Raw genomic sequence first — 26,901 nt, 5'->3', positions numbered from 1 at the left:
AAAGTTACCAACACAAATAACCCACTGCTCCCCACGAAGCACCCCATTAGAGTCAAAGAATAACTAAAATTTTGAAAGATGATGGCAAATATCTTTTTAAACGAGTAAAGAAGTGGTGAAGTAAACTGTACACATGAGGGGTGTCTCACCGGCAAAGCAGATTTGTAGAACAGCGAGCATCCCTACACCAAACAGAAGAGCCTTCATAGCCATGTTGCACGATCACGATGTAGAGGTAGCTTCCTGCTTTCCTCGCTGAGCACTGGGATCATACAGGCCTGTGAGGCAGTTAATTTCTTTCCACAGATGCCTAGCAGCTGGATGGGACGGTTGATTGACACAGCAGGAATTCATACCGCGTACGGCCGTCAAAACATGTATCAGCGTTCACATCAGCGGATATTACAAGAATGCATATCCCGCCTGCTATTTTAAACCGATTCCAACACGATAATGCGGCGCCGCATTTCTGCTTGTCCCGCTTCCAATTGTGGCTACACGTCAGATAAGAATGAAGTTATTAATAAGGATTCTTTATCAGTCTATACCTGGTAAGCTTCATCATTAATGCAGGTTTGTACATTGTTGTTGGGACTTCTGACGCTACATTCTAACGGCACAAATGAAGTCGTTTTATAAGAACGGTGTTTCTTTATCGAGAAAACCCCAGAATGTCGTCGTATTTAAATAATAAATACGTACTTCGGATCCAAAGTTAAATGGGACGGGAAAAATGTTAAAGGGACGCTAAAAAGAAACAAAACACTCGATTAGTTTCTATTAACTAAATATTCTTCAAGAACGCTAGTTTTGTTGATTTCGCTGTAATATGTTGATTTTAGAGGACAACGTTAGGTTAAGAGCTTCATTTTTAAATTTTCTGCCCAAATTCCAATACCAGTACGTCAATGTGACGTCATGGATTACAAGGTAATTTTTCGTATTTCGGCAGTTATGGTTGAGCAGAAGTTGTTGAAACTTCATACTCTCAGCCTTTTGCCATATTAGAATCCAATGTAATTCACTTCTACCTACAACGATTTAATTAGGCCTGAGCAGACGGTGTCAAAATATGTGGCGTCACCCCCAGATACTACTGGAACTACAAGACAGTCTTAGCAATTGTCTTCCGTGATGCGTATTTTGTCCTGGCAAGAAAAGCTGTTTTAGTATTGTGGAAGGGTAAATTACTAGCACAGCTGAAATCACTTTACCCTTTAGTGTCCCTCTAAAGTGATAAAAGAAAATACAAGGTAAGTGAACGAACAATACAACGAAGCCCATCTGTACCGATAAGAAAATTAACAAGCCTCGAGCAGACGCCGTCCAAATCTGTGACATCACGGTTGGCAATAATGCAAGAGTAGCAATAGAGATGGTGTATTCAGTAGATTTTAACCACTGTGACATATCTGCGAGGTGGGCACGCAGAGCTGAATCATTACTTTCTATAGATTACTTCTAAAATATCAATTGCTTTTCGCATCAATTTCTCACGTCGAAGCAAGCCACTTGCATGTGCTAAGATAAACTTCATGGGACAAACAATTTAAATTAATTAATTAAATTATGGGGTTTTACGTGGCAAAAACCGTGATCTGATTATGAAGCGCATCGTAGCGGGGGACTCCGGAAATTTGGACCACCCGGGGTTCTTTAACGTCCACCTAAATTTAAGTACACGGGTGTTTTTGCATATCGCTCCCATCCGAATGCGGCCGCCGTGGCCGGGATTCGATCCCACGGCCTCGTGCTTAGCAGCCCAACACCGTAGCCACTAAGTAACCGCGGCGGGTAGGGGCCGAACAAGACAGAAAACTGAAGGGCTGGATTTTTACTTTGACGCTGCCACATAAATCCAACAAAACAATGCGACAAAAATAAGCAAGAATGTTCCTTTGATTCAGTGTGTAGCTCTCATGGCAACGAATGTAGACCATCCTCCCTCCGCCATGGGAGCTACAACACTGTTCCAGGGTCTCATATATTGTCCACATGCACAAATACCCAAGTAAGTGTATGGGGTAGAGCCGTCTCCGTAGCTCATTTACAAAATCATCGCACGCACAATGCAAAAGGTCTGGGTATGGCTCCCAGCGGCGAAGAGATCTTTTTTTCTTTTCTTATTCACTTTCATTTTCCTTTATCTTACCATTTTGACCCTTCAATTTTGAACAAACGTAATTTCCCTAATGATTTCCTAGGCTTCAATGTTTGTTGGTTAAGCACGCCGTGTGCGTAACTTTATAGCAGGGTGTCACATTCTACAGCCATTGCCACCCAGCACTGTCTGCCTCCCCAGCACCTTCACTTTCACAGGACAATTGTACAACATGCAGTGTGGCAGACTTTCGCAACCACCCTGCTTGGCCAAAGCTTACGAGCACACTTCATAGTTGTAGCGTTTGGTAATGCCACAAACGAAGGCCTTAGGAGAATGCATCGACGAAGCAAGATTTAGTGCGCAATCAGCCACTCTATTTTCTTCTGTAGATGCTGCCCGAATGGCGATTTCTATTTCTAGAACTAGCGCACCCTTCAAAACCTAACACGAGCCGTGCCCTACATGGACCCGCCTATTGGGTGCGGCACTCCAATATATTTTAAGGAAGCCCAACAAATTCTTATTGGGGAAAACAAAGCGGGAATCGTGTAGTGGAGGCGTAGCACAAGGCACTGCAGTAGACGGTGCGGAAAGCACTGGTCCTGTCTAACTCCGTGACGTTTCGATGCTTGGCTTCGATCTGGTTTTAGGGATAGTAAAGTGATCATCTATGTCGTGTTGAACACTGTGGCGCAGCAGCGATGATGCCCAGGCAGGAACTGCAAACAGTTTGTTGAGCAAACTTGCGCCCTCTGAACTAACACAGAGCTCACCGGTGGCGCTAGCAACAAAGACGGTTGGCAGTATTCGAATTTAGTGGCGGCCACTTGCGTATGCACCGGCCTTTATGCAGTGTGTCCTGCGTAAGTTGCGCCAAAATTTAAATATATACCGAGTGCCACGTAGCTGGACAGAACATAGAGACCGTTCGTTTGCCGTCACTCGCAGCACGTGAGACTAGGTTTTGTACATTCCGCCTACTTACGTAATTCGTTATTATTAATTATTTACTTCTCAAATGTCGTAATCAAAGTCAAATTTGTTTGTGTTGCTCTAACGTGCTACATAAAGTTATTTTTTTCAGTACTGAAAGAAACCTACAGAATCAGGTGAAAAGTGCCGCACGACTGGTCCAGGGGCACTTTCTCGTGTTTTCCGGGCTTTCTTCAACGCTAGGGGGAAAGTTATACAGGAAATGTAGAATAATCTGAAAGTGGATCGTAAGTTTTGCATGATCGCCTACAATATTCTGATTGAGAAATTTGCTGGGATGATACTATAAGAATTTCATAAATTCATAATCACTAATTACGCAAGATGCAAAGAATAATATGACTTGCTCCAAGCGACAGCAAACAACATCACCTCAGTTCTATTCAGTTGCGCTCTTGAAGCACATAACATTTTTCGGGTCAACTATTTGTATCACTTTAAGCTGTTCCAAAAATTTATTTTTCGACGGCATCCATTGCAGATTTTTATTCGACTCTGGCATCTTTGGGCATGCGTCATGCTAACATGCACACAAGAACTATTATTGGATGGAATATACCACGTTTTCGCACTAATTATAAATTACAAATGTTGTCTTACAACCTGCCCCATGTTCTAAACACGTATAAACACACAATAGGATGAAACAAAGCTTAGCTGCGGAAATATTTTGCGGAAATCTGATTTTATGTCTTTTTTTAATGTTTTGCTTGATTATTCCTATTATTTAATTCTGAACATTTTTATGACCATTTGAGCGTTTCTATTTTTTTATTTTATTGTTTAAATGTTTGTACAAAGATTATTAGACTATATGTAAAACTGGTCAATGTTTTTCTCTTTATTTACTGTAACTATTGTATGTGCGCCTGATTTCTGTACCACTCGTGTGCTACTGCTTGTAGGGGTTTTCTGGACATGGTCAAGCTTTTTGCCAGAAAACCCTCCAGTTGAACCTGGAAAATAAGCTTATACTGCTAGTACCACTACGTGGCACTAGCATATTCCTTTAATTTTGGCACAAATGACGTGGAACATCCTGTATGTATACGAGTCATTGAATTTCCCAGATGTCCTCGTGGCGATGAGGTGAAATTGAAAGCGTGCCGCAATTGTTACTGTAAGCGAACCTAGGATACTGGTTCACGACGGGCTCATCTTGCTGGAAAGTACTGCGATGTTCAAGAAGTGTGCGTTATCTGATATCGCGAGCGCGTTTACCCGCGAAAGGAGAAACGCGATAACAAAGACGCGAAGCGGTAAGGAGTGATAACTCGCGGCACAATACACGGGGTCCTCGTCTGATTGCCTAAGCTCAACATCGTGTTTGTCGGTGCTTGAAAGACCACTCGTCGATCGCTTTTCCTTAAAGAAGGTACGATTCCGGTGTTTTTCGTGCTAGAAGCACAGTCTCGTTATGAGGTGTGCCGTAGTGGGCATTAACGTTGACCGGCCAAAGTTCTTTAACGTTTGCCTTTCAACCCCATCGAAATGGAGCTGGAGTGAGAAAGCACGGCAGAAGCAGCGAGGGAATGCAGCTTCATGATTTTGGGAAGTTACCGCAAGCGAAACGCGAGACTTGAAGGAACGAACAACACGAAGCGGTTGCTTCGTGCTGCCTCTCGCTTCAACGCAAACGAGGCAGCGAAAACACATCGCACAGTGGACTCTGTCCCCGTCGCAGATCGGTTTCAAGATTGAGCCCGCACGGCCACGCAATACGTAGCGGCTTCCGAAGTAGAAGCCCTCACCCCACCCGCGGTGCCTCGTACGCAACGGAAGAAGGCGCGCTTCCTCCCCGGCCTCCTCTCTTGCGCGCGCGAGATTGAACCGCCATCGTCGGCTCACCCTCGCACACATTCACCTGCGCATGCAGCATACTGCGCACGTCGACGATGTTGTTGCCCTTGGACATTATACTGATCACGATGCTGGCGACGGTGACAGCAGAAATGCGCCTGGAGTTTCCATGCAATTGCTTTCGCAATAAAACAAATGCCGCACCGATTGGCGCAGCCGGCGTAATGCGTACTAGCCAGCATTCAAACTGCGCGCTCAAAATTGAAACCGGTACAGTGGTTCAGTTATTCATACCTGCCGGTTTGAGCGCTGCACTGAAATCGGCCGCTGGGCTCTAGGGGAGTGTCCGCTACGTGGAGGAACGAAGAAGTTAGGAGTGAGCATCGCGCAACGCCATTGAAGCCAAGTGTGTCGGCCCAACGCGTGATTGTCGGAACGCGCGGTAAACTTCAGGGCTAACGCTCTGCGTACAGTGCTGCGACAGGGCTCCCGAACAAGGGCGCATTGATTTTTTTTGAAGCGAAAGCTTTACTGACCGCGAACTTCCGATTTCGCCGTGGCCGTGCTCCGAGGAGGCACATGGCGTCACACAGCGTTCCTCGTCGTTGCGTTTGCCTCCGCTCGCTTTGCCAGCTGCGTCACATGCCTAATAACATGTCGGAGGATTGAAAAAGAGAGTTTGCGTGCGCCGCAACCACAGTTGAGGCGACAGTATGGACGGCGAGAAATCTGATAAGCAGGAGGCGGCCTGGAATCGACATCGGAACGAGATGAAGAGGAAACGAATCGCCCAGGAAACAGACGAACAGTGCGCCGAATGACTGGCTAAACGCCGCAACATAGCCAGACAACCAGACTAACCTTTACTTGCAGTCAAGATTAACCAAGGGTAACCGTGCTATGCCTTAGCTTTCGCTACGTATATCCTGGCATAGCCTAGCTAAGCCACTGCCAATATTTTTTTAAGCACCGGGCACCAAACGTGTCGGGCAAATCTCGATTCTTAATCCATGATCTCAACCCTATACAGCTGCTCTTCTCAAACCAGAGCATGCACATAGCAGCTCAGCGAGAACGCCAATGTTCTTATATACTGCGTGTGCACAATGCCCACGCCTGCAGCGGAGAGCAGAACGCTTCCCTTGCTACGCCAACTACACTCTAAAAACTGTTTGCACCCTTTGGGGTGTATATTTGTCCCACAACGATAATCGTCGTCTGCCTTGCTTGCGTTTCCTTTCTTGAAGACTCGGCGCTTGCTACTTTCCTGTCGCGAATGCTGCGTCACACTGATAACGCGCATGCCGTTCGTGATTGGGAAGTACCGGGCTCGCAGCGTTAAAGAAAGGAAACGCGGGCAAGACAGATGACGATTATTGTTGTGGGACAAATATACACCCCAGAGGGTGCAACTGTTTTTAGAGTGTATGTGATTGAGCGCCCGCTTAGCTTCGCCGCTTTTGTAGATAAACGCACTCCGCTATTCTGGGTCCTCTCTACGCACACGAGCCACGCGCGTCACCAGCGGGGCAGCACTACTGTGACTGCGAAGTTGCCGACGTCGCAAATGCACCTCGAGCACTCGTGTAATTACTATCGCAGCGATAAATTAAATGAAATGGCAGTTCCCGCAGGTTCTTCTCGGCAGAAGCAAAGCCAGAGCTCGCTCATGCCTCGGGTGTAAAAGAGCGCGCGCCAGTATAGTGTCCACGCGCAGCCGAAATGCTCTTGCCCTATAGCGGTATTAAATCTAGGCTAACTGGAAAATAGAGGCGTGCCGTTCCTAGCTAAAAAAAATTATTTCGACTCAGTACTCGTGTCACGAGCGTCCACGAAGTTCGCTAGGACGTTAGCTAACCTGTGAAGCAAAAATAAACGTCGAGCAATACGTCGCTCGCAAACAATGAGACATTCGTTCTCAGGTGTCATTGACAGTGGTAAGCTTGCCGTCGATGGCGCTTGTTTCAAAGGAACAGCGCATAAAACAAAAATCAACGCCCCTTCCAGTACGAGGATGGTCGAACGGTGAAGCTGCAAGGAAGCTGTGTTACAGGGAGTGTTACACCATGCAAGACAAAATTCGCAAGCAGTCTATATTGTAAATCTTTTGTTTCATCATTGTTTCACCTTATTTTCATTTTTTCCGGCTTCTCCCAATGTGTGTGCTCGTGCTTTTTTTTTTTTTTTTGAGCATGAGGTACATTTCTAATCTTCCAGCTGGTCTCAGTTGCAAACGTGGCCACTTTTACAGTGAATCTATGCACTTGCGGCATGTTGGTATTCCACGTTTTCGTGAGGCAGATGACAGGCACTTTCTGAAGAACCTCATCATAAATCATCTAGGGAGAAGACTTGTTTAGAGAACGGACGTTTAGAAATGCCAACGTAACTTCTCCAGGATCGAATGTAACGCCTTCTAGGCAAGCCTTTGTCAAATTCTTCAGAGGGCGTTTGCGAAGTCTAGTGAATTCATGTGCCAGCTACCGGTCCACATTCTCCTGTTCGTGGTAGAATCGGCAATCCCCCTTTGACGTTGGTCAGGTACAACCTGTTGATGACCTGCTGAGCGCCAAGTACGCTAGCTTCTGCAGGTAAGTGGTGGTAACAACTTTATTGAGATTCTGCTCAGTTATGATCTGGCAGGTTCGAGTCCTAGGATGGCCCCTCACGAGGAGCGACCCTTCCGGCCCAGGCAACGAGGGCTTTTTGTAGTCTTTGATCCGGCGTTCTGAGCAGCTCCGCCCACGTCTGTTGTGAGGGAGCTGGCAGGAGTGACCTGGGAGGGGGTAAGCCCTCGCACCCCCAAAGAATGTGATTTTGTGTAGCCAATGTTTGATTTATGCAGTTTTGACATATTGGGTTCCATTGCCCGTTGGTAATTATAACCAGCCAATCCCGTTAGGAATTCAGCAGGAAGAACAACATTACTCGGTGCGGTCAAACGCCGTTTGGTTATAAAACCGTTACGCAAGAGCATGCTCCCTGGGAGACAGGACAAGAGGCGGTCTGCCAGAGCCAAGGCCCTTCAAGAAAGGTACCAAAGCAACCAGCACACCGTTTATGTCAATGCAGCAAAGCAAAATCACCAAACTTACGTAGTGAGCGTCGTGACCGGAGAGGGAGGTACCTCAACGCCGTGACCATAAAAACAGCGTCCACCGTGGAGGCGGAAGAGACTGCCATTGCTTTGACCATCATGAATAACTCCGTGCAAACTATCACAAGCGACTCCAAAGGGGCAATCGTCAACTTTTCGACAGGCAGTGTAAGCGTCTGTGCAGCGCGAGTCCTACGGGATTGTACAAATTAAAATACTGTTGAACTCGTGTGGGTCCCTGCCCATTCGGGGAATCAAGGGAATGAGGAGGCGCACTGGGTAGCCCGAGGTCTAATCAACCGGGAGGTGTGCCCCTCCGACTCGAATCCCATGGATGAGGCACCGACGACATACCACGAGATAACAAACTACTACAAGTAAAAAAGGCGAATCTACCCGCCTCCAAACGCAAGCCTCACTCGAGCGCAAGCCTCGATCCTGCGTCGAATCCAAACTATGTCGTTGTGCAAGTAAGACAATGAATGGCTCATACCATCTTAAGCAATGTATCATACCCCCGTAAACGCGGCCTCCCCATTACGACGACAGAACTGAAATTCTCTGCTCTGCATCGCGGTCACGCGCGGGACCAAATGGTCACGTTCAGAGAAATTCTCCTCCGCTACCGCAGAGAGCGGTTACGCTACCCCCCAGCACACAAAACACTGAATAAATATCAATGCACCACTGGGCGACTCCTTGAGGTGCGAACTTTCCCGAACCCCGTGCTTTACAACCGCATTTACCTCGAAGCATACTCCCCACTCTGCAAAGCGTGCGAGGCCCGCGCTGACCTCGATCACATTATCTGGCAATGCCCCAGATAACACCTACCGCACTAACACACGCACCATAACTACGGCCGATCGGTGGGAGACTTTGCTGCTCAGCTTGGACCCAGAGGAGCAGCTCTGGGCCGTCCGGATGGCCGAAGACACCGCCAGAAAGCAAGGACTGGCCGCCGTCTGAGGAAGGGAGGGACTGGGGGTTAGTCTCCCGACCTCCGCCATCCATGAACCCCATCAAGGACATAATAAAGTTATATCTCTCTCTCGACGCTGGAATGACGAGTGGAAATGGAGCCAGCTGTGCAAGACGACGACGACGACGAACGCGGGAACAGGATGACAGGCGCGTTCGCGCCATAGCACCGAGTGGCACCAACGATCAAGCTGTGGAGGAAGACATCGTCGCTCGAACCATTGCTGATGATGATAGTTTTAGCGAAGTCAGACAACGACGTCACGGGGTCCGCAAAAACAGCTTCGCTGTAAAAGAGACGCATAACGTTTGAGCGATAATGTCGGCTTACAGAAGCCTTATCCGAGAGTGCCGACCAGCATCTTTTTTTCATGCAAAGGTGTGTCCTAGGAAAAGTGGCGCCTCTGTTGCACGTTGACAAGTAAGTGTGTAAATTTGCACCCTTTTATTAATGACAGTTTTGCTCGAATGGCAAAGCAATAACAGCGATAACAGGCAGGAGAGGCCGTTGCTGCTGGGCCGTATCAACACATCCCACAGGCTACCAGGCGTTGTAGGTTTATCCGAGATGAATTGAATTGAATTAATTGGAGAGCACCGAAGCGCCCGGATAACGTGATAACATGATAACCCGAGCAGTGGTAGGCCATGCTGACTGGCTCATGCCCTCGTGACCAGCAGCTTCTGGTGCGGCATGCCCGGGAGACACCAAGAGCCCCAGGAGTCCTGCACTCAGGGCGCCTCCCCGCACAAGCACAAATACAGCTGCGTGTCTTCTTTTTTTCACTAAAGTTTTTGCTCCGCCTCCTCCTGAGGGGAAATCGAGTGTTTTTTTGTACATAATGGTTCTCCCATGGTTACTAAACCTTGCGGTTTCGACATTTCTATTTCTCTATTCCGTCACCGGTCCATCAAGGCAACTGTTGCTTATATTTTTGTTCAGTATATGTTTGCTCAGTTTGTTCTCCTCGAAGCCGCAGTTTGAATTATATCGCACAATGGCCCTTAGCGTTCATAGAAAAACATCTTTTGTTCAAGTGCGTGTCTATTCCTGTCGTCGACCCCTCAAAGCTATGATAACAAGACGACTGCTGCAATGTCCCCTACAGCGCGTTCGGAGATAACGCCAGACAACTGTACTGTACTCCGACACCCCAACCGCCTGTTCAAAAATACAGTGCCCGCCTATAAAGAATAAAAGGGACCACCGCACCATTCTGTCACAGACCAGCGTGGAGAGGAGCACTCCTGCGGCGGCTGAGAAGGTTCCGAGAACGATGAAGCTCAGCCCAAGCAGTTACGCTAAGTACTGCCATTATCCCAGTCAGATAAACGATGAAGTCCTAAGGAATATATGCTTCCAAGGTCCGTTAACCAAGGAGCACCAAGTTCTAGAAGTAGGATGCGGTACAGGACACTTCACGCGGCAATTTCTGCTGCCTCACTGCCAACCTTGTAGAAGGGTAGTGGCCACAGACCTGCTGCCTGACATGGTCGAGTTCGCGCGCGAACACTGTTCGCATGAGAGCATCGTCCACGACGTCCTGGATATCACCACTCCCGACTTGAAGCCGTTCCTGGAAACGTATGGAAAGTTCGACAGGGTCTTCTCGTTCTTGGCGTTCCACATGATTCAGGACCAAAGGGCAGCGTACGCGAACATCGCCAAGTTGCTGAACGACGGAAGCGAATGCCTGGTGGTCGCTTTCTCCAGCTTCGATTTTGTAGACGTATGGGAAGATGTGTACAGGACACCAAAATGGAAAGGCCAGATACCGGTAAGCTAACCCCTCACCCGATACTTGAAGAAACCGTAGTGGTACTATGCATTTGTCATGTTTTTATTACCGACTTCTGTGCAAGAACTTATAAAATTATTGTTAATGCAAGATAGCAAGATAAACTTACAAATTGCACACACACGTTACACAGAGTATGACCATCACTTTTAGTTGCTATTTCTCATTCGATCATGCTTGCGGTCAGTACACAACACCAAACTGCGGCTCGAAGAGTCACTCTTGTCTTTAGCACGTACTTGTTTCAAATGATATTTCTAATCTCTCTGGTTCCTTTATTATTTTCCACTGAGAATTGATCAGCGTACGTAAAAAAATAAAGGATGCAGCTTCAGCCGAAATGCGAAGTACCGATTGCGATTTTAAAGTAGTACACAGCTATACGAAGTAAGGATAGTAGTTTCACTGGCCGCATAAACTTGTAAACATTCGCTTACTAGCTAAATTAACAAGCATGCATGATGCCACGCACGCAGAAGCAAACATGAGCACATCACACTCGATGACCACAGACAATTGCTGTCGAAACGCTGGCTCGAGGAAGCGCGTCAGCAACTGTGAGCGAAGTGACCTTCTTGCTGCCTATCGCTTCAACATAAACGAAGCGGCAACAACACAGCGCCCCCGAAGCTATTAGCCGCCCGCGCATCTATACTCTGTTGCCATCGCAGATTCTTTTTAACATAGGACCTGCGCGGCCGTGCCATACGCAGTTGCTGCAGGAATAGATCGCTCCTCGCTTCCCTCCCCTCCCCCTTGAGCCTTGCGTGCGACGGACGACGATGCGCTTCGTCCCCACTTTCCTACCTTGCGCGCGTGAGATTGAGCCATCATCATGGGCTCACCCTCACAAGCTTTCGCTCGCACATACAGAATATGGCGCGCGGCGACGATGTTATTGCCCTTGGAATCTATGCGGGACATCAAGGTGACAACGGTAGTAATACGCCTGAAGTGTCCATATAACTGCTATCGCAAAAATACGAGATCCCGCTCTCCTGCATGGCTCAGAAACAACATCGACACAAGTATACATTCATCCACTTCATCAATGTACGATAAGCGGAAACTCCCAAAGCATCCGATCACACAACGCTGCATACAACTTGATCTGTCAAGCGTATATTTGATTCGGCTATGAGAGTATTAATCCATGATTTGTCATGCCAAGCTGGGATTGCAGGTAGTGCGTCTACAAATAATCGAACGCTTTTGTCCCGAAATGTAGAGTGCATTCCGCAACTCTAAGTCGCCACTTATTTCTGATAGCTGTTATAAAAGTTATTGTGTCTGAAAAGTCCTCGGCAATATCTGCCAATGCCCTTTTTCTGGGTAAAGTACAGGATCCTTACGTGACAGTTGCTTTAGATAATAAGCTTCGATACCAAAATTTTTTGCGCCATCTCTCTCTCTCTCTCTTTCTGTAATAGAGTTTTCAACTGGAAGAATCTGAGTGGAAATCAATAACGTTGTCATCATTCTCTAGCCACAGAATGACTACAGTCACATGGCTGCACCAGATGAATTTAGTGCCTCACAGGCACTAGATTGAACCAAAACTCCGTTTATCTTGCCTTTTATCGTAACTGAATACGCACAATTCTGTCTTTCTATGGTGTCCACATCGTGTTTCAATTATTAGCCACTTCATGAGGTAGTGCCGAAGGGCAGTAAAGAAAGCCAGCACCCAACATTCAAGGTGACAGCCAACTTGAGGAATTTGTTTTCATGATGAAAGCGAATCCTGACCACAGCGGCCGCAGTTCGATGAAGGCGAAATGCGAAATCACCCTGTACTTAGATTTAGGGGCACATTAAAGAACGCCAGGTGGTCCAAATTTCTAGAGTACCCCACTACGGCGTGCCTCATAATGAGATCGTGGTTCTGGCATGTAAAACCTCACAATGTTTTTTTTTCTGCTGATCAAAGCAATGATGATGGTCAGGATGATGTCACTGTCTCACGTGGAGAGAATGTGCACAGTTTCAGCGGGGATGGTGCCGCGCTTGACGCCATAACTACTTAGTTGTCGCTGAGCATATGCAGCTTTTCTGGACACTTACCAACTAGCGCCCCAAGTGGCCGCGACAAAAAGCTAGCGCGTTTTCAATGTAATGAGCGGGTTTTTCGCGAATAATTAAAGCGGCAGGTCGATTATGCTTTAGAAGACAATCCACACAAGACAAATGCAGTGATCACACTGTGGAAAACTAGAATTTTGTTCCCAGGGCGCTTAAAGATTCAGCAATGGAAGCCTAAAAAACGATAAAAATTTGCAATCGATTTTCGAGATGAAATCGGTCGCTGTGATAAAGCTACGGCTGCTATCGTGAAAGCCGCTACAGCGTATGTAGTCCGGAGACTCAGCTTTCGATTGATGCTATCGCGACTCTTTACACATGGTGTAACACTGTTCGCAAAAGCGATTTGAAACACGGTCGTGCAAATTCACGTGGTATCTGCAAAAACCCGAGTGTATCACGCGTGGAATCGCAGAATCCGTGGTCTAGTAGTTTAATTGGTTGCACCTATCATTCCGCGTCATGCTGGCAGTGGTTCGATGCCGTGCTGCGTGGCGTCTTTTTTTTTCCGACGGCAGGTAGTACTGAGTTTTAGTCTCCCACCAGATGGCCGAAACAAAAAACTCAAGATCTGGTTTTGGTTTTTTCAGGAGTGCTCTTCAAATATTATAGTTTCTATTTTTACTTCCTAAAACGTGGCCATGGGTTGCTCATTTATTAAGTCATCGCTTTTATATCAGATTTCATTCCTTGGGCAACATAAAAATAAGCATGCACATGTCCTTGTGTTACATTAAAAAAAGAAAACAACAAAAAACGATCGTGCCTTGTGGCATGGAAATATTCAGGAATTTTGGACATTGTACCATGATTGCACCTTCACCATTCTGTGGAACTTCACGGTAATGGAAATGCGTAACTGAATGAGCAAAATTTTTGAAAATTTTGTTTAAATAGATCGGCTGAGTATCGACAAGTTTCAAGTGACTGCGCTGAGAGGGTAGTCCCTTTTAACAACATATGCATTTATGGCACTTAGTCGGAACATTGGCAGTGCGTTAAAGCAGTGTTTTGGTCATAAATGGGCGGTTTTGGCACACGACATGAGCAAACGGTTTTTCACCCTCTCGAGAAAGGCCACATTGACTTGAAGAAGCGCCAAATTTAAACCGTAAAGCGATTTATTGCAGCTTTAGTTTGAAGGGTAATTGCAGAGCGAGTGTCATTCAGTCTGTTTGCAAGTGCATGTTTTTGCGAGGCAACAGGGAAGGAGAGGGAGTGTAAATGTTTGTGCACGCCTTGAGCGTGCCAGCGTGTGTACTTCCATTTGTGTGTGCGCACGTGTTTGAATATGCGCGCGCACTAGTGCGTGTATGCGTGTGTGCATACATGGGCGTCTGTAAATGTAAATGTGGGCGAAGATTCGTCGTAGCTATGTGCGCGTGTGCGCGCGCGCGTGCGTGCGTGCGTGCGTGCGTGCGTGCGTGCGTGTGCGTGTGTGCGTGTGCGCGCGTGCGTGTGCGTGTGTGTGTGTGTGTGCGTGCGCGTGCGCGTGCGCGTGTGCGTGTGCGTGCGCGTGCGTGTGTGTGTGTGTGTGTGAGAGAGAGAGAGAGAGAGAGGAACAAACGGTTATTCCGCATGTTTAATTTCGGGAAGGCGTGTTACTCTCCCGCCCTTCACTCCAGTTCACAAATACGCATAAGATGAAAGTACTGCGTAAACTGCGTCGTTAGCACAAGGTCGCGGGATTGAATCCCGGCCACGACGGCCGCGTTTCGATGGTTGCGAAATGCGAAAACACCTGTCTACTTAGATTTAGATGCACGTTAAAGAATCCCAGATCGTCCATATTTCCGGAGTTTGACACTACGGCGTGCCTAATAATTCGATTGGGGTTTGACACGTACAGCCCCATAATTCTGCCAACACTTCTGCCGCGATGCGACGGACCATGTGAGGCAATGACAATGCTCAACCTTCTCCTAGGTTATAAACAGTGGCACACAATTACGCCACAAGCAAACACGTCTCCCTGTGTGCTCTGTGTACTACGCATACAAACAGCAGTGGTACACGCAAGGTAACATCCACCATCAACTCACTATTCTCGTATTGCATCAAACGCCGAAGAAATGAACCATTCGCAGTCACCGCCACCGCTGAATATCGCCAATCAAAGCAAACAGCACAGAGAGCTTCGCTTACATCGATTCCCACAGTGTGTGATATCCGCATAATATTCTAGATTGTGAAGTTATACGCTTAACGATCGCGTTCCTTAGTGGAATAGTTATATACGAAGAAGGCAAAATCAGCTGTCGGGTCCATGGTAAATTTGATTTAAACGGCTTCAATCCAATGGTCTTTGCGTGATTGCCGACTTCCGTGGGAACGTTGTCGTCAAAATGAGCTACAATTGGTATTAAATTCAGGACGTTGAGGAACGGCAAAAAAGACAGAAGCATGCAGACGGTCTCAGAAAAACAAAATGACTTTCTGAGCAGCATGGTGAGCGGGGCGTGCTATGGTTTCAATGTCCTTCAAAAATGACCCAATACATGAACAGAGGCCGACAAAAATGCGGGCATCTTGGCGAAGGTGTAACCAATGGAAATCTCAGGACAGCACTAATTTAAATATAAAAAAACTTAAGGATGAAAAATCATAAGGTACGTTGGCAGGGAAGCCAAATTTCGGGAGAAATAAATTGGATGTTGAAAGAGTTCTGCTGAAACCCGATGGTACGAAATAAGACGAGAATGTCGGCAAGTGTTGAAGAGAAGGTAGAAGCTTGGGCGAGTTGGTGATTCAATATCGAGATATTTGCTCAGCGCAAAAGACGAGGACTGAAGGAACAACGCCTGTGTTGTGTTCTTCCTTCAGTCCTCGTCTTCTGCGCTGTGCAAACATGTCGACGTTGAAAAGAGGTCCAGTAGGTCCTATGGTCGACGCCAGCGTCTGGCAACTATAGTGTGACTACACATACAAGCGAGATGATTTGTTCTCAGTCTTACAGGGTGAGTCCCTGCAGGGCGAGGCACGGGCCTGAAATTTGGGACGCGGACTCCATCACATTAATTACATTGCACTCGACGGTGTCATTCTTTGAAGTCTCGTACTCATTTTCGCGCAATGAGGAAGCGAACAAATTCTGTCATGTGGTGACTGTCACCTTCCTCGAGCTGCCAATATTCCTTAATGATGTCCCCGACAGTCGTACAACTCTTGTGTTGTGCGCAAGGCCTTTGAGTACGTGGGCAGCCTTTTTGGCGTTTGATACCTGCTAGTCTCCATTGCGGCTATATTTTAAAGGCAGAACGGCAATATAGTAGACAATATGAAGAACAGACAAATCCTGCATGTATTACTGCACAGTAATCTTAAATAGTGGTTATCATTCACGCGCGTGAATAACTGTGACGGCACAGAGTCCTTTGACAACTAAATGCAAGTAGTATATGTCATGGCCAAAGGTGTACCTGGCTCGGCGCCCAGTAAATGTGACGTGACATTGTGGGCAGCTTCGGCCATAGCATTATAATGGACGACGACAAAGAAACAGTTCGCGCAATTATTGTGTCATACATTTTGCCCCAAGGTGCAAAACCAACTTGTTCATGCGTCCATCTTAACTGCTAAGAACATCTTTCTCGATTTACAGCTACTGCGGTAGGTCATCAGTAAGTAAAGCAAGGTTGCTAGGAAAATAATAGGGGATAGCTTAACAAAACCGATAGGTGAAAATCGAAAGCCGTCCACGACGGCGCCTCTCGTAGACGCTGTGCGACGCTGAGAAAGCTTCAGCTCGGACCTCGTATCTAAATACATGAAACTTGAGAAATCGTTTTTCTCAGCCACCACAGCACAAAACTTGATGAAGTTTGTTGCATTTAAAGCAAAAATTGAGAATAGAGTTACTTTTGGTTGCGAATTTTTTTATGTCACCAATTTTAATAAATACTAGTACCAATTGCATATTTTGAGAAAACGAAACTGTCTTTAACTCAGCAATGAAAAATGATATCAGAATTTGGTCAATTGCACCTAGAAGGAGACCTAAAGCGGACAAAATCGATATATTATACATGACTCTCAAAAGTCCCACTAATTTGTGAATAGAACTTTTACGAAACCCGTGTAAACAATCTGAAAAAGTCACGTAAGATATAAATCAACGTATCAAATTTGTCAGCTTTGGATGCTCTCATAGATACAGTTTACAGAACTTCAATATCTATTCTAGGTGCAGGGCTGTGAATTTCTAAGCTTCGTGCTTCTATATTTTTCAAGCTTACCAATTTTTGACAATCCCTTTTAAAAAAACCAGAGCTAATTCGAAATTCTGTGTCACACTTTCACTAGAAACTAACATCCTCTTTCAAATGCAACAAATTTCATTAAAACCGGCCCAGCGGTTATCTCAAAAAAAAGCGTTTCTGCGTTTTACTTGTATTTCAATAGATGATATCGGAGTTAGGCCCGAGCTAAAGCTGCCGCGAAGTGCTTCTGACGATTATCCTAGCCCATTCACTTCGCAGCATTAAAAAAGAAGAAAAATAAGAAAAATACCGTAACTGCTTTTCGGGAAGCCTGTGAAAAGCCCGGAATCAATCACCGCTGCGTTTGCCTCATCGCGACTAACCGTTCTTAGGATGGCAAGTAATTTCCAGTCGACGAGCGGCCACTCTTTATCAAGAACGCTGATAACCCCGGCGGGACAAGGCTTTGTGGTAAAGTTCAATGCGCATGGATAGCGTTTCTTTTATTTTTATTTCGTTCACGCCATGATACGTCCCCGCGGGAAGTTTAAAAAGATTAAGGTCACTACGCCACCTGGTGGCACTACCGCGAACTAAACCCTCATGTCCAGAAACGCTGGACCCGGTAAGTTTTCACTATTCTTTCGTACAAATAGCTTGGCCAATATTTTCTCAACACCCGATGGACTCATTTCGTGCATTCAGCGCCAGTCTGTCATTACTTGGTACCTGAACGCGCGGCTTACCCCACAGGAGCCACGAACAATTGTCAACGCCTCTTTCGACTTCGATTGCGTCAAGTCAGCAGCCAAGACTGAAGCCGAAATCAGAGACACATTACGTGGAAGCGGGTTGGAATGCATCTCCTGCGAAGTGCGTGATGGTTCGTGGAAGTATGACAGCATGGATTCTCTTCTCGGTAAGCCGCGCTTCAAGGCTAATGTAAAGTTATTAGATTAAAAAAACTAAATTATGGAGTTTTACGTGCCAAAACCACTTTCTGATTATGAGGCACGCCGTAGTGGAGGACTCCGCAAATTTCGACCACCTGGGGTTCTTTAACGTGCACCTAAACCTAAGTACACGGGTGTTTTCGCATTTCGCCCCCATCGAAATGCGGCCGCCGTGGCCGGGATTCAATCCCGCGACCTCGTGCTCAGCAGCCCAACACCATAGCCACTGAGCAACCACGGCGGGTAGAGTTATTAGATTAAGGTATGGCTGTATGCAGAAGCCCAGCAAGCTTTTAGAGAAGGTCGGCTGTCAGTTAGGAATGGCGAGGTGCTCCTGAACTACTATAATAAACATGATATGGAGAGTTCTTTGATGTCAACAGAAGTGCTAACTCATGTTCAGAACTAGTTGACAATGGCTCGGAACCAGGGATACAGAGATCACGCCCACTTGTGCTCTCTGCGATCTCGGAGGCCGTATATCGGCGTGCACACCACTCAAATCGGTATTGCAATAGCTTCAAAGCTTTTCTGTGAATGAATTCTCTATCAATTTCTTCTGCATGATGTTTTTTTAACTTTTTTTGTGTGTTTATCGAACAATCTGCGACGCGCATTTGTTATAGCTGTTTACGTTGACTAGGAGGTCCTTTCTTGGAGTGGTAAAACACTTACTATTTATCTTGTATTCTGTTCTCTTTTCAGACATGGTCCTGACAGTTCTTCCCTTCAAGGAGGCAGTCGCCCCCGAAGAGAGGGAGGAATTCAGCAATTTGTGGGCAGAACTGATGCACCGAAAGTTGCGCACGTTCCCGGGAGAGCCAATAGTAATGAAATTTGTGTTCTACGTCGTTCACGGCCGTCGGTCCTCTGGGTGAAATACAGAACTTCCAATGGGCGTCACAGTCTTTGAGAATAAATTTTAAGTCCAATAGCGCTGTCCCTAGATGTTGCCCTTCATGCTTTGTAAAATCCTCATGTATTCTATGATCGCCGTGTCCACGCGTTCCCATGAGTGAGTGAGTGAGTGAGTGAGTGAGTGAGTGAGTGAGTGAGTGAGTGAGTGAGTGAGTGAGTGAGTGAGTGAGTGAGTGAGTGAGTGAGTGAGTGAGTGAGTGAGTGAGTGAGCGAGCGAGTGAGTGAGTGAGTGAGTGAGTGAGTGAGTGAGTGAGTGAGTGAGTGAGTGAGTGAGTGAGTGAGTGAGTGAGTGAGTGAGTGAGTGAGTGAGTGAGTGAGTGAGTGAGTGAGTGAGTGAGTGAGAGAGATAATGAACTACAGGAGCAAATGAGTACAGCTTACTCACTTTAGCTCACTTTCGCCCACTCTCGTTCATAACCCTACGTTAGTTCCCAAGGCTTCGTTACCATCTAGTGACTCTGTGTACTGATTAGATTGTAAATCGCAGCAAACACATAAGTAGGTACCACTAGCTTGACGTTCTGAGGAGAGTTCCCAGTGTTCGTGAGCTCTTGTCGCGTGCGCATAAAAGACAATGAGCGTTTTTTTGGCGTTCCAGGGCCCAATGACATTATCCCGACGTTTGCAAAGAAGTGAGTAAACATATAAGCGGTTGCACACGCGGCTTTAATGGAGTTTGAATCATCTGCTGCTGTAGTAGGTGCTTTTGATATAAGACATATTAGATCTTATATTGCCACAGCTTGCAATAGGTGCTGGTCAATTAGAAAGCAGAGGCAAACGCTCCTGTCCACGTGCCGGAACTTTTTTTAATGGATCTTAGTGAAGAAGCAGACTAATACCCTTCGAATTCATTTCGTGTGCATCGGTTGACGGTTGGAGATTCGGACTGTACGCATCAACTACAGGTCGGCTGTTTTTCAAGGTGTCAATATAAATTCGCCCATCCTAAATTCCTCAATTCCTAGTGGACCCTTTTATGCCTGTTTTCGGTTTGAGCTCAAGAAGCTGCACGGGAAATGGGGGCGTAGGCTTAGACCGTTTTAGTGGCGGCTGACCAATGAGTAATAGCACATTGTTACGTTGTTACTGCGTGCCCCTGTACCACGGGACAACTACAGATCAGCGCAAGTCTGCGCCAATAACATGCGACAAAATAAAAAGTGACTCCCATCACTTTAGCACCTACGCAACTATGACAGGCCTCCTCATCGTAGTGACTGCCTTTGAAAGCACAGTCAGAGCAAACAGACCAATGCAATGTATCACACACGTCACGTCAAGCAAGTGCACTGTTCGCCTATGGTTCATAATTTCAACTAAGCTTCAACAAGTTCTCAATGAAGGCATAAGTGGTGTGGCATACTTCCAGATTTCTACCTGGTGCCTGCCCCCTATTACTGAAAAAGCTTCTGCAAAACATTTTGATTATTTTCGGGACTCTTATTCTTCGTGTATTTTGTGCATTTAGAGGAAGAAGAAGCAAATTTATCTGTCATCTTATAGGTCTAGTCTTACATAGCTTAATATGGCTATCAATATTTACAAAAAATTTTGAAAATCGCAAATGATAACCTTGAAAACAAAGGGCTTCAAAACAAGGATTTCAAATTATAACTTGGAACTAAAATGTGCGCCGCCTGCCCATTTTTCTTGTAGGTATTACGAATTATCACTTTACTTTCTGTTCCAATGAGAAAGAAGAATTGTTGAACCACCGCATCATATCCCGTCACAATATTTGTATTCAATTCCAACAGACGTGGTACGTAATAAAGACATTGAAAGAATATAACGCGCTTTTCTCTTTGCATTTTTCTTCTTCATTGGCATCGTTCAGCAGTCGATATGCTGAGGACAAGAACTCGGCTATCCAGAACAGCGTCGCGACTTGTGCAGCAATCCTCTTTGGGCACACACTTGTCGTCACTCTGCCTTCGGTAGAGGGGACCCTCGCAGAAGCATCGGTTGACGAAGTCTGTCGTGCGAGGCTTTGGTCCACTCTCTGGGTCTCCGCACTTTTTCTCGCCGCAGCTGCTGCTCTGACCGATCTTGAAAGCCTCGCCCTTGGAACATTCTTCTCCTGAAGGACAAAGGCACATTGAATTACACGCTTATATAAACTGAAAACATACATTGGTTAACCGAGTTTACCGGCATCATAGTAACTACGTATTGCTGAAAAGAAAACAGGAAGCTTTCATTGTAAACCTCGGTCACGTCGGACTTGTCAAGCTGCTGCAAATGCAGCTTTTATTTCTAGCCCTAGCAGCCATATTCAACTAAATACACGAATGGTCTTAGTAAATTTATCCTTATTCTAAGAACGCCGACCAAAGTGATGCAGTCAAATTGGCTAGACATTCTGGCATCCAGGCGAAGCCTTGTTCACTAACTTCCTAATGAACGAGACCCGCATGTTAAAGTCCAGAAACTAAATACCTTTTATCACACTAATTTGGTAAGTGTTTTGTTTTCCTTTCCATATCATCGATTTCAACATAGCAATTAGCACGCAGAATCTTGCTTGAATTATTTTGCTCTCTTCAGCGACCTGTTCAAGGATTCCCACAAGAAAGAAAGTTTAAATATGGAACTGACTGAAAAGCTGAAGTTAGCCGGGGGTGCATTTCAAAGCACTTGAGTACGTTGCATGAAGCAAAGACAGTAGAAAGGCAAATACTCACAGCTTACTGGCCTTCTAAACTCTGAAAGGATTATCTGGGCAAATTGCAGATCCGCGTAAATACTTCACTGCATAAAGTAATGCCAAGTACACCCACAATAAATATACTGTAGACGATAGTAAGGAGTAAGGTAAAACGACAAGGAAAGAGCAAGGCTTTAATGAGGACCGAAGATGTTCTTCTTTATTAGCTAAGAATAATCAGAACATTGGGCACCGAAAGGGCCGCCTCTACCACAACCTTGGCGCAAGAAAAATTAAACAATACGTAATGAAATAACATAACATGCACAAAGGAGCCGTATGAGAGTATAAGAAAGCAGTGTAGAAACAAGTTCAAAGGTCACAGGGAAAAGCGAACAAAAAGAAAAAAAGTGTTCATGTGAGTATAAGAACAACGCGAGCATGAACAGGTCATGGAAACATAGAGAAAGTTACAAAAACAAATAACCCACTGTTCACCGCGAAGCACCCTATTAGGATCAAAGAATAAAAAAGAACTGACATTTTGAAAGATGATGAGAAAAAACATTTTTGAACGAGTGAAGGAGAGGTGAACTGAACATGAGGTGAACATGTCCTGTGCACATGAGGGGTGTCTCACCGGCAAAGCACATCTGGAGACCAGCGAGCACCACTACACCACACAGTATAGCCTTCCTAGCCATGTGGCACGATACGATGTTCAGGTGGCTTCGTGTTTTCCGCGCCGAGCACTGGGATCATAAATCGGCAGCCCTGGCATGGTCCTTTCTATACAGGCCTGTGAGGCAGCTAATTTCTTTCCAGCGGTACCTGAAAAATGGATGACATGTTTGATTGACAAAGCGGGAATTAATTCCTACCGCGCACAGAAATATACAAGTAGGTAAAATATTTATTTATTTCGCATTAGCGGATGTTGCACGAATGCACATCCCGGCTTTTATTTTTAAACGGATTCCAACACGGGAATGCGGCATCGCATTTCTGCGTGTCCCGCTTCCAATCATGGCTATACGTCAAATCAAAATGAAGTCATTATTAAGGGTTTCTTTAAGTCTGTACCTGACAAAGTTCATGATTAATGCAGTTTTGTAAATTGTTGTTGAGACAATTCTGTTACTGAATTCTATCGGGGCAAATAAAGATAATCCATAAGAACGCTGTTTCTTCCCCGAGCAAACCAAATAACCTTGCAATGTTTCTTTCAATATCCAGGACGTTAGGGCTAACTGTTGCGGGAACGTCAAGGCGGTGTTGCCAACTGTCTTCCGTTATGCGTCTTTACCCACGTACCCAGTGCCTGCTCACGGCAGGTATAGCTGTTTTAGTAGTGAGAAAGGGTAATAGTTTTCTCTGACACGAGAGATTTTCTGGGGTCATTGCGAGCACGCTGTGGTACCCGCACTCAGTTGCCTGCTGTCTTGAACCACGTGGATATAAAGGGCTCTCGTTGTATAGCCCTGGGACATTTTGCAGTTTTATTCCAATCTTACAACGTCTCTTTCCATTTTTTTAAACGCAGAATTCGCGAATTTGAAAAAAAAAATTAGTTAAATGCAATTTAAAACAAAGTCGTTGAACATAATCATCCGCGCGGTCTTGTCAGAAGACGGTGACGTATTTGGCATGCGGCTGATTGAACTTTCGAAGTTAATCAACAAGCGTAAGACAGCTGACATAAGGAAGTATAATATGGATAGAATTGAACAAGCTCTCAGGAACGGAGGAAGCCTAAAAGCAGAGAAGAAGAAACTAGGAATTGGCAAGAATCAGATGTATGCGCTAAGAGACAAAGCCGGCAATATCATTACTAATATGGATGAGATAGTTGAAGTGGCTGAGGAGTTCTATAGAGATTTATACAGTACGAGTGGAACCCACGATGATAATGGAAGAGAGAATAGTCTAGAGGAATTAGAAATCCCACAAGTAACGCCGGAAGAAGTAAGGAAAGCCTTGGGAGCTATGCAAAGGGGGAAGGCAGCTGGGGAGGATCAGGTAACAGCAGATTTGTTGAAGGACGGTGGGCAGATTGTTCTAGAAAAACTGGCCACCCTGTATACACAATGCCTCATGACCTCGAGCGTACCGGAATCTTGGAAGAACGCTAACATAATCCTAATCCATAAGAAAGGGGACGCCAAAGACTTGAAAAATTATAGACCGATCAGCTTACTGTCCGTTGCCTACAAAGTATTTACTAAGGTAATTGCAAATAGAATCAGGAACACCTTAGACTTCCGTCAACCAAAGGACCAGGCAGGATTCCGTAAAGGCTACTCAACAATAGATCATATTCACACTATCAATCAGGTGATAGAGAAATGTGCGGAATATAACCAACCATTATATATAGCTTTCATTGATTATGAGAAAGCGTTTGATTCAGTCGAAACCTCAGCAGTCATGGAGGCACTACGGAATCAGGGTGTAGACGAGCCGTACGTAAATATACTGAAAGATATCTATAGCGGCTCCACAGCCACTGTAGTCCTCCATAAAGAAAGCAACAAATTCCCTATAAAGAAAGGCGTCAGGCAGGGAGATACGATCTCTCCAATGCTATTCACAGCATGTTTACAGGAGGTATTCAGAGACCTGGATTGGGAAGAATTGGGGATAAGAGTAAATGGAGAATACCTTAGTAACTTGCGCTTCGCTGATGATATTGCCTTGCTTAGTAACTCAGGGGACCAACTGCAATGCATGCTCACTGACCTGGAGAGGCAGAGCAGAAGGGTGGGACTAAAAATTAATCTGCAAAAAACTAAAGTAATGTTTAACAGTCTCGGAAGGGAACAGCAGTTTACTATAGGTAGCGAGGCACTGGAAGTGGTAAGGGAATACATCTACTTAGGACAGGTAGTGACTGCTGATCCGGATCATGAGAGTGAAATAATCAGAAGAATAAGAATGGGCTGGGGTGCGCTTGGCAGGCATTCTGAGATCATGAACAGCAGGTTGCCATTATCCCTCAAGAGAAAAGTTTATAACAGCTGTGTCTTACCAGTACTCACGTACGGGGCAGAAACCTGGAGGCTTACGAAAAGGGTTCTACTTAAATTGAGGACGACGCAACGAGCTATGGAAAGAAGAATGATAGGTGTAACATTAAGGGATAAGAAAAGAGCAGATTGGGTGAGGGAACAAACGCGCGTTAATGACATCTTAGTTGAAATCAAGAAAAAGAAATGGGCATGGGCAGGACATGTAATGAGGAGGGAAGATAACCGATGGTCATTAAGGGTTACGGACTGGATTCCGAGGGAAGGGAAGCGTAGCAGGGGGCGACAGAAAGTTAGGTGGGCAGATGAGATTAGGAAGTTTGGAGGGTCAACATGGCCACAATTAGTACATGACCGGGGCAGTTGGAGAAGTATGGGAGAGGCCTTTGCCCTGCAGTGGGCGTAAACAGGATGATGATGATGATGATGATGATGATGATGATGATGATGATGATTGTACTAGAATGGGCTCGCTTAAAAGCATAAATCAGTTTCATAACAACGAAAAAAAAACTCAGAATTACCGGCATAGATGCTGTCTCTTAAAAAGTATTCCTTCTGCATTCTTTCAGCATTTACTATTCTTGCAATATTTCGTGAGCGGAGGATGTTGATGAAAAAATGACCCAGCTCATCTCATAAAGGCATTCTGTCAAAAAAAGTAAATTTTAAGTAGAAGCAGAGCTCTCGCTTCCAGTATCTTTCCCTCCCCAAATATAGCTTCAAAACTTGGTCAAATATAGAAGTTTCAATTATTTTCCGGACACTTCGGAGCAAATAAATGTAGAATGGCCAATAGGTCTCAGATGTTCAGTTAAGCTTCCAGTCAGCTATTGAATTAGCCCGGAGCACAGCTCTTATTATGTCGCAATATTGTCGATGCCTTAGTCCGATGCAGCAGCCTTGGCGTGTAAATTATGGAAGAATAGCAGCAGAGGCGGTGCATTGCATTATTTTCACTTATAACCAATTTGGACGATCTGCAAAATGGGCACGCAGAACCGAATTTTCCTGATCAATAGGCTACCCCTCAATTATCATTTGCGTTTCACATCAATTTCTTACATCGCGGCAAGCCTCCCGCATGTACTGAGATAAACTCCATAGAGTGAACGAGACGAAGAATAATTAAGGGGTTCGTTTTCCTTTGCACACTTCCTCACAGTGCAACCAAGAAAAGCGTAACCAAAATTACATTTGCTGTCTTTTTTTTTCTTTTGAAGTGGTTAATTGCTAATGCAAAGAGAAATGAACGTGAATGTAATTGAATTGCAGCTGCCGGAAGCCGAATGCAGGTCACTGCATTACATGTGCTACACTCTAGCAGTAAAGCTATGGCAACGGCTGTTACCACGCCCACATTCTTACGTATTTATGTGCGCGGACATGATCTGACCCTAGGAGTGACATGCCAGCGCCCCTCATGATCACCACGGCGGATGTAGAACGTTAACCGCCGTGGCAATTACAACACTTTTCGTGGATCATATATTCTACGCATGCACAAATGTCCAAGAAAATGGACGGGGGAACAGCCGTAGGCGTAGCTCAATTACTAGAGCATCGCACGTGCTGTGCAGAATATGTGGGTATCGGCGAAAAGTAGTTTTTTTTATTCACAAATATTTTCCTTTACCTTATCATTTCGACATTTCAATTGAAACCAAAAATAATTTCTCCAGTGCCTTTCTAGGCTTCAATGTTTCTTGGTTAGGCACGGTTGTGCCTAACGTCATGAGGCGGTGTCACATTCGACAGCCAATTCAATCCAACACTGTCCGCGTCACCAGCACGTCCACTTTTACTACGCAAACGTACAACACGCAATGGGGCGGCCTTTCACAACCACCCTGCTTGACGAAAGTTTACTAGCACACTTCATCTTTCTGGTGTCTTAGAATGCTACACGCTAAGACCTGAGAAGAACACCTAATAAACCCAAGATTTATTATGCAATCAATTGCTCGATTTTCTGCTGTAAGTGGAGAAATAACTTAACACAATGGATACAGATCATGCGTTGTGCAAGGAGCATTGAGCTATGGAAATATTAAGAGGTTGGTCAAAGAAAATTGAACAAGACGGCTACAGAAAAGTGGGGAATTTGGCGATATGAAACTTCACTACAAAGATTCAATGTTAATCGCGTTAACGCCAACATTCATCGGCACATGGACGGCAGCAATCTTTTTCAGCAATCTAGCTTGCACAGTTCGCGCTTTCTGCGATGAATGAATTGAAGGACTGTCATTCGTCTGTTTATTTGTTTATTATTATTCCTGTAGTTCCCGTTCTTCGC

At 45.5% G+C, this 26,901-nt stretch overlaps 1 protein-coding gene across 1 annotated transcript; it reads left to right on the top strand.

The window, feature by feature from the left end:
• Positions 1-10,109: 10,109 nt before the first annotated feature.
• LOC126525747 (juvenile hormone acid O-methyltransferase-like) lies at positions 10,110-20,721 on the top strand. The gene is made up of 3 exons (XM_055067815.2): positions 10,110-10,753; positions 17,809-17,974; positions 18,714-20,721. The coding sequence occupies exons 1-3, from the start codon at positions 10,253-10,255 to the stop codon at positions 18,884-18,886; spliced, it is 840 nt and encodes a 279-aa protein (XP_054923790.1). The 5' UTR covers positions 10,110-10,252; the 3' UTR covers positions 18,887-20,721.
• The last annotated feature ends 6,180 nt before the right edge of the window (positions 20,722-26,901 follow it).

Source organism: Dermacentor andersoni, chromosome 8, assembly GCF_023375885.2.
Source record: "Dermacentor andersoni chromosome 8, qqDerAnde1_hic_scaffold, whole genome shotgun sequence".
NCBI lineage: Eukaryota > Metazoa > Arthropoda > Arachnida > Ixodida > Ixodidae > Dermacentor > Dermacentor andersoni.
This window is presented reverse-complemented; position numbering and strand designations above follow the sequence as displayed.

Excerpts from the sequence above, each read along its gene's own strand:
- LOC126525747 (XM_055067815.2), top strand. The coding sequence starts at position 10,253 with ATGAAGCTCAGCCCAAGCAGTTACGCTAAGTACTGCCATTATCCCAGT. Across the intron at positions 10,754-17,808 it reads AATGGAAAGGCCAGATACCG|GAGCCACGAACAATTGTCAA; the intron begins GTAAGCTAACCC and ends CTTACCCCACAG. Across the intron at positions 17,975-18,713 it reads CAGCATGGATTCTCTTCTCG|ACATGGTCCTGACAGTTCTT; the intron begins GTAAGCCGCGCT and ends TTCTCTTTTCAG.